The sequence below is a fragment of the Thermobia domestica genome, chromosome 4 (assembly GCF_964235325.1).
Source record: "Thermobia domestica chromosome 4, izTheDome1.hap1.1, whole genome shotgun sequence".
In the NCBI taxonomy this organism is placed as follows: Eukaryota; Metazoa; Arthropoda; class Insecta; order Zygentoma; family Lepismatidae; genus Thermobia; species Thermobia domestica.
In genome coordinates, this window is record NC_137457.1 from 85,632,165 (window position 1) to 85,641,198 (window position 9,034).

At 34.7% G+C, this 9,034-nt stretch overlaps 1 protein-coding gene across 1 annotated transcript; it reads left to right on the top strand.

Annotated features, from left to right (window-relative positions):
- Positions 1–324: 324 nt before the first annotated feature.
- LOC145682803 (uncharacterized) lies at positions 325–1,035 on the top strand. The gene has a single exon (XM_081754175.1). It carries the CDS (start codon positions 325–327, stop codon positions 1,033–1,035), a length of 711 nt encoding a protein of 236 aa, XP_081610301.1.
- The last annotated feature ends 7,999 nt before the right edge of the window (positions 1,036–9,034 follow it).

The window sequence follows — 9,034 nt, forward strand, 5'->3', positions numbered from 1 at the left end:
CTGGTGCTAGGGGTCTCGGGTTCAAACCCTGCTCCCACCAAGTGAACTTTGTGGTGGACAAACACCGTGTGCGTGGGTTTTCTTGGGGTTCTCCCGTTTTCTCCCACTTTCTTCATTCCACCATTTTATTCATTATTCATCATCACCGTCTCCTTTAGCCTAACCGGCATAACCGTGGGACGTAAAACTCAAAATTTCATTTCATTTCATTTCCCCCCACAGTTTGAAGAAGAGCTTGTCAAACATGTATTAGAACTTGATCATCGGCTATTTCCCCTCAATCGTCAAGAATTTGCATAGCTGGTATTTGATCTTGCTGGAGCTATGAGTCTAAAACACCGCTTCAATAAGGAAAAGAAATGTGCTGGCAAAGATATCGTCGCCGAATTGCTTCAACGACATCCAGAAATCAGCATGCGCCGTGCACACCCTACAAGTTTACAGCGCGCCATGGATTTTAATAAGGCACAAGTGTCCAGAGTTTTTCAACCGCTGAATGACCTACAAACCAAGTTTGAATTCTCAGCACCACAAATTTTAAATGCTGACGAAACAGGAGTGTATTCTGTGCAACAAGATGCATGTAAAGTTATGTCGGCGAAAGGTAAGCGACAGACAAGGAAAAGGGGACGTACTATTACCATCCTACTGTGCATGAACGCAGCAGGAGATAAATTTTTCTCATCTCTTTTGATTTTTCCAAGGCAAAGACTGAATAATCGTTTGACTATTGGTGCACCAGAAGGCAGCCTATTTGCAGTTTCTCCAAACGGCTGGATCACAGGCAGCATTTTTCTGCAATGGATGGAGAAATTCTGGAGGCGTGTTCGTCTCACCAAGGAAAGACCTACCCTACTTATTGTGGATGGTCACAGCAGCCACAAAGAACTGGCAGTAATTCAATTTGCTCGAGAATACAATACACATCTTCTGAGTTTACCCCCTCATGCCATTAGATATGACATTTATGCACCCATTCAAGGTGGCATATTAACAAGCCTGTGGACTGTGGATGAGGGAAAATCCATTTTGTAGAATAACTGAATATGAAGTAAGTGCTTTTTGTGAATAGTGCATTCACAATGGCACGCCAAATGGAATTACCTAAGAAAGGATCTGAGACAACCGGCATATATCTATACAATCCGAATGTTTTCACCGATCTGGATTATTTGCCCAGCAAGGAAATGGAAACATATGACGACATGTTTAAAGAAGATGGTGACATATCAATTACGAAGAAAAATACGAACGCATCTGCGACTACTAGTACCCAGAAGTTCTCTCGATACCAAATGGATGCAAGACCACGATCTGATGTTCCTGGCAACAAACCAACATCGCAAACAAAAATGGTTAATTTAAACATTTCTATTCTGCCAACGTCTACCCCAGTGGAACTGGAATCTTCAGCATCGCAAGCAGCAAGATCCGACGTGCAGGCTTGTTCTAATACACTTCCTACCCCAGTGGAACATCGCAGGAACCTACAACATCGCAAGCAGCAGGATCCGACATGCAGATTTGTTCTAATCCAGGGTCTGTTTTATTGGCGAATGGTGAACGTTTACTCTCACAAGGCGAAAGACAAGAAGATACTGTGGAAACATCATATGTGTTGTACAAGCGTATCATAACCAAAGTCTCTCCCCTTCCAACATCGTCCAAAACTCAATGAAGCGACAAAAGATGTTCTTCGCAAAGTGAGATACTGACATCTAGTCCCTATAAACGTCAACTGGAAGCAAGAGTCCGTCTTGGAACTACAAAGGCTCGAAACACGGAGAACGGCAGATCAAAGTCTATTTCAACCAAACAAGTCAACGTACATATGCAACATACTAGCCGAAATGGATCCCAGGAAGAACTACAGGAATCAGATCAAGACGACGAAGATACGCGTTGCATAATTTGTGGGGACTCATTTCAAGGAAATTGGATACAATGTTGTCTTTGCAGTGGGTGTGCTCATGAAAACTGTACGAATCTGGAGCGTTGTCCAGAGCCTTACATATGCGGCAACTGTGAATCAATGACTTAGAAACGCATAACTCTATTTTTACGATGTTAACTGTAGATAAGTATAGTGTTCGATACTTCCCGACAAAAGTTTAGAAATACTTAAATTTTGCCTGTTTTTATTTTCCTTACTCGGTTGTACAAATGAAAATTTTCCATACGGAAATTGCATGTATTGTTAGAATAAACTTGATTTGCAGTTGATATGCAAAAAGTTGTTTCAGTTTCTACTCCTTAAGCCTATGAAATATATTTTGAAACACTCTTAAGTGCCCGATACTACCCGACCCTACTCTATACCGAGAGCCAGGGAGACTATGATAATAAGATACATAATAATGGTAAAATGAAGGAAGTGGGAGAAAACGGAAAAATCTTAAGAAAATCTATGCACACGGTTTTTGTCCACGAAAAAATTACACTTAGCGGAAGCTGAAATCTAACGGAGTATTTCATAAGTGAGCTCTCTACCACTGAGCTACTGCGGCCCCTAGTTTTGGAGAGTGGTATTCCGTATTCTGTATCGATATGCTGCTTCTTTGTTACCTAGGCTGCATCGAATACTAGCAGATATACAGTAGTTTAGCTTTCGATACACTGTTTGTTTCTTTTATTCCATTCTCTGCAGTAAAAATGGTACGTATTATGCTAATAAGAGTAGCAAGTTGATATATTCAACCAATTTTTTACGTTTATGTTTTATTGATTATTTTGCTGTTGTTACTAAAGATGATGAATACTATTACCATCTTTGATGTTCAGACCATTGGTTCATTTTTTATGCAACTGAAAATGTAAGTTGTTCAATTTTAATGAATATTTTCTAAGATGTATATCGTGAACATAGAAATTCATCCATATAATTCTAATGTATAATACGAGGTAATGTAAGTGATACTAAAATTATATGTAACTAAAAATATTTTCTTCATGATGGTTGAAATTGTAACGAATATTACGGAAGAAATAAGTAAAATCACATCAAGGAAATTCAAGTTAATTCAAGATTAAAAAATATAAATAATTATCCATATCAATTAATGGCTGAAAAGTCAAAGATGGAATAGATTCTTATTGCCGTTTAGTAGAAAATGATTTACCTTTCTAATGCTGGTTAATGCGAGTTTCATGATAAGAATCAAAAAATAAAGAACGAATATCCATGTTTTACTTACAGGAAAAACGACAGGTTTGATTATCTGTATCATACTCACGGTCATGCATACTGTACAGTGCTTAGTGGTTAGTATGCGCGCCTTTCGTGTACTAATTTACTTATTTTTTATGACTTTTCGTCCTTCAGTATGAACAATAACAAACTACATTTTTAAAAAACATAGAGTGAGAAGTAACAATTTTATTAAACAAAATACTTAGAACGGCTGAGAGCAATCACAATTATCAACAACATAAGCCGTCACAAAAATATTGTCCTTCTCCACCCCAACAACACAGCTATTATCCCCATCGTACTGGATCGTCTGGCAGTATGAACCTTAAGTCAGAAATCCAATATGGTGATCATTGCGAATACGAACAGGGCACAATGGTACAGTCTAGTGTCAAATCCGAAGATGACTTCAGTGTGGCCATTTTGAACAGGAACGTTTTACCTATTTGCAGTACGGATTTTTGTTTGTCAATATGCAATGACTGATGTGGCAACACCGCGCTCTGGCAAGTAACAGTGCGTTCTCACAGATAAAACACAAGCCTATCAGGTGTGCAGTTTGAATGCCTCACGTTGTATAGTCATATCGAAAAGAAAGAGACGTACACCGGAACAACTTTTGGAAGAACTACGTGACATTAGTTCTGTGGTTCTTTAGTTCAATCTTGTGGTTCTTTGATCTAGAAGAAAAGGCGCCTCTAGCACTGGCATTTTTCTTCCTTTTTCGCAGTTGCAGGCAAGAGGATCGGAACACTTACAAAAGGCTATATCAAATGAAATATTTTTGGCAGACTGTTGAAAATCAGCAATTTGTTTTGCAGAAGTTTGGAAACCGGATTTTGCTGAGTTTTGCAAGTCACGGACAATATTATGGTACTTCAATATCATTGCAACAATCCTTCTACACTGAAAATTGCTTCGCCGCTGATTGAGGCGTAATCTCAATTTCCTACAATCTTCCTGGCGACGATAGAAGATAAATCCTTTGTTGAAGGCTCTTTCCGGGATCTCGAAATTCTCATTTTTTCTTCTCGCTCTCATAGGTATTGTCTCAATACATTTCAACGGTTGGTAGCTGTTTTCTACTCAATTCCTTGGGTGTCCCAATAATGCTATTCCTAACGTGAGACCGTAACAAACTTGTCGATGCCACAACGTCAGCGTATCTGTCACTCTCTTCCTAATAAAAAGTACTTAAAACAACTGAAACACTGTTCTCACTTCTACATATGCACTTCACACGAAAACAAATTATTTAGTTAAAATTTCCTATAGCACTAATAAATAACTCAAACAGCGACAATCACGTTCGACACAGCTGGTTGACTACTGGCGACTGATAAGACAGATCCTTTCAGCTGGGCAAGTACAAGAGAAGAGGCGTTCGGAGAGAGGTGGGCGGGAGGTGATCTAGTGTGATAAGCAGATGCATACGGCATTTGGAGCAAATTATTTATACTATTACTGCTCTTAGAATTTAGCACTAAAGTGTTTTCTTCGTTATTCAAGAGACTTCAATAATTTTATATTAAAATTTAATTGTACGATACGCCAGAAAATCAGCGCATTTTTACAAATAATTAACTAGGTTTTTATGCTTGTAGTGTACAGAAATAACCGTAATAAATTTGTTTTATGTATTTATTTCTCCTTTCCAATGCTATTTCAATAACTTAAAAGACCGAAAAATATAGGAAATATTTAAAAAATATTTTTTAGAAAATCAGTTGAAAAGTGAATCTTTTGTTGATTTTTCTAATATTTGGGGTCTACTCGGCAGCAGAAGGAGTTGTCTGATCGAGTTGAGATTTTTTATACGTTTTATTGATGCCATTTGGCCAAAAATCCGCACTAGCCGTAACCGGATTTCGAAAAAAGTTTTTCTCGATACACCCTAATATATATATATATATATATATATATATATATATATATATATATATATATATATATATATATATATATATATATATATATATATCAAGAGAGAGAGAGAGAGAGAGAGAGGTCTACATTGGATTTTACACTTATGAAATATTTTTTTTTACTTGATTATGATTTTTTTCTTATACGTATCCAAGTTTGATGATCTGTATTAGTGATAGTTAAATTTAGTATTATTCCGACCTTTCATTTCCCTTCCCTGAGCACCAACGGGACTTCACATTAACATTTTAAAACACATGTCACTCACAATGATATTATGCAAGCACTAATGTTTATTTTTATTTTTCTTACTTTCCATCTTCCCAGAGAAGCTGTCGTTACATATCACAAGGTCAATCTACTGAACCGCATGGACTATCTCAGAAATATATACTCAGCAGTTTGGAATGGATGATTAATTCAAAACAAACAATATGCTATACAAAGAACTCTTTTATCTTCAACAAACATTTATTGTACTACTGAAAATTGAAATTTTCGTGTATTTCCAGTTTCGAGGAGGGGGTGTGAAGTAACTGTGTATTGGATATGAAGTGACGATGAGATAATTGTATGAACTCTAATTAATTCACTAAATTCGATTATTTTATTAAATTATATTATTATCGAAAGAATCATGAACTCTTGAAAACTCATTGGAAGACAACTTTGATCAGGATTGTACATTTTCAGACACCTGTTGTAAACACATTTTTGTTAATAAACTCAACTAGCTTCCTCGTTACCTTTCCGCATACCTTCAAGCATAGCCTAATACTTCCCGATTCTTTGGACGCTTTACTCATCATTCTTTAGCCAAACAAAACCACGAGGAACACAACAACAAGGGGTATTCGACACACGATTAGGATAGGTGCAGCATCGACGAGAGAAGCAGATCGCACCGTTAGAGAATAGCCAGCTCCATAAGTCAAGAGTACCATTTTGTTGGTTTATCGCCGCAGACACTTTTGAGTTTGTCAGCAGACTAGTGGAATGAAGGTGTAAAAGGATATCATTGTAAAGACGCATTATCGACGCCCCTTGCAGATCAAAAGGATAGAGATCCAAATGTTGACTGTCCCCAGCTTATCCAGTCTCCTCCAGAGAAAGATATTCATAGTTCCAGATGACCAGGACGACGCCAGCCTCGTTGGATCTATTAGGCTAGTGCTCATTCCTATTTCTTAGTTACATCCTTTCTCTTTCTCACCTGTTTCCCATAACTAGTCATTTTTCAAAATTAGAAACATTTGAATTTTATTTAAATTCAATCACAATTTAGTTGTTGAGTACCGTGTTTTGCATCAGTTCCATCCCCAATTTTTACATTATTCTATGAGTATTTTAGAGATTATTCTGAGCTACAACTGATGACACAGCACCGGCACATAAATATGGGATAAAATTTTTGTTTTGTATAATACGAAAAGTAGCTATGCATTTGATTGAATGATATACATGAGAAAGAAGGCAAATCAACTTGTAGCAAAAGATTTGGCCAAAAAAGATAGTTCTTGAGATAATAAAACACATTGAGAATTCAGGAAGAAGTGATACTTGTGATAATTATTTTACGGCGGTTCCTTTAACGAATTAACTTCTTGCCAGAAAATTGATAATGGCTGGAAGTAAAGAATAGAAAATGAGAGAATGTAGCATGTTATGGTTACTACGAGCGCAATTTTGACCCCTTTTTGTGACCAGATTATTTAGACATAAAAATTAATTACGTTGTACTATGCGCAAAGTATTTCCATAACTACAATGTTAAAGTGAGATCGCGAAGGCTTTTATGACATTTAAAATCATAAAAAAATTACATCTAAAAAACTTCATCTAAAACTACACTACACTATACGTAATTATGTAAGAGGAACGAATTTTTCCCCTTTGTTTATGTAAGAGGAAAAGGATCTAGGACACTTTTTCCCCTCACAATATTTTTAATCAGAGCAGAAGAAATAGCACAAAAGCATTTTACATAAGGGTACAACTAACTATGCATAGCGCAAAGTATTTCCATAACTACAATGTTAAAGTGAGATGGCATAGGGTGCTTTGATCATAGGACTTTATGATGTTATAACCATAAAGTTTAAATGTTCAGAAAATACATTTACAACTTAAACAATCCTCATTGCCGCATAAAGACTTGGAGTTAATAAATATAATTCTATAACAAATTCGATTATATTCATTCTGGTATATATGTAATTTTCCGTTTTTAATATTTCTTTTAAGATGTTCAAAATGCTTTTCGTATCTAGATGGTAGTTTTAATACAGCTTTTTCTTCTTCTTCTTCTTTAGATGATAAAACAGCATAAATTTCTTTATTAATGAATACATAATCAAAAATATCTTTTAGCCCTTCTAAGTGAGAACCATTAACTATAGTATATTTAAAGTCTGGTTTATTTTTTCTACATTCTATACATTTTAAGCATTTGGATATTTTGGGTTTATTTTAAATTCTTTTGACACATTAAACATGTTAAGGGTGATAATGTTTCGTACAGACATTCACGGCAAAGAGAATCTTTTTCTATATATCTATGCTGAGCTTTATATTTTTCTTTCTTACATTTCTTACAAATTTTAGTTTTACTATTTTCTTTATTTGTTTGAGTATTATTATGTTTTTCTATATCTAGTAAGCAATTGTTACATGGTTCGCAAAGTGTCCTATTCATATTTGTAAAATATAATAATTTTTAAATTTACATTTTATTTTTATTATATAACCCCTGTGAAAACTATAGTTATATCCATAAAGTAATACTTATATCTAAACAAAAAACTAAATTATATCTAACTTACATCTACATCTCTTCTATCTTATAATGTCCCCATGGTAGAGTATTATTCCATTCTATAAAACACATCTCTTATCGTCTACACAACGTAAAGCTAACTTATTTAGTTCTATACTGTACAAATCGTGCTTATAACTTGTAATCAAATTCATCTTCTTATAATATTCTTTTTGGTTGAACAAACAGTCTTTATAATTGTTAATTATAGTTCTTTACTTGTAACATTTTCCTTAACTCCTTTTGCTTTTTTATATTTATCTTTTTTGAACCTAATTGAATACATTATTGATCTTAAACCAACATATCCTTCTATGATTGTTCCTTTAAATTCATCTTTCATCTTACCAAGTACTTTCTTATTAACCTGTGGTATCTAATATCTGTTATCTTTAGGGTAATCACTCGTGTCGAAGTAATTAAAATAATTTTTCACGTCCTCGTACACATCTTCTGTTTGAATATGGTATATATAGCTATCGGTATCTGTATAACATACTTCTATTTTGTCTTGATATTTTGGCTTCATCACATTATAATGGAAGTCGTACATTAAATGCTTTGATAAATCTAAAATTGTCATACCTACATAAATCGGATTGCTAAATTGTACTTTAACTTTGTTCATGTGAACAGCTACTAAATTTTCAGTAAAACCTGAAGTACCTTTATAATTTAGTTTTCCTACAAGCTTCTTGTAGTTTTTTTCATCACTTACAAGTTTAATATTAACTCTCTTTCTAATATTCTCCATAGTCTTCCCAAATACTAAATTATTAATGAGCTTATGGAAGTCTTTTTCAAAATCATTTGTTGCTTTCGTTCTCATCTGTGTGTTTAAATCAATATATTTCATTAACCAATCTGATTGTTCGAACTCCATTACTCGATGTATCTTCTTAAGTTTCAATCCAAGTGAAAGACATTGTTTTAGGTTTCGATAGTGAATTACATATTTTTCTTTGCGATATAGGGTTGTTAATAGCTTTGATTGTGTTTATCCAGGTGGACATGTTTTGAGGAGCTAGTGGATAGTCTTTGTGATAGTTATGTAATTATATACCTCTAAAGTCGGAAACACCCTTAATTGTTTGCATACTTCC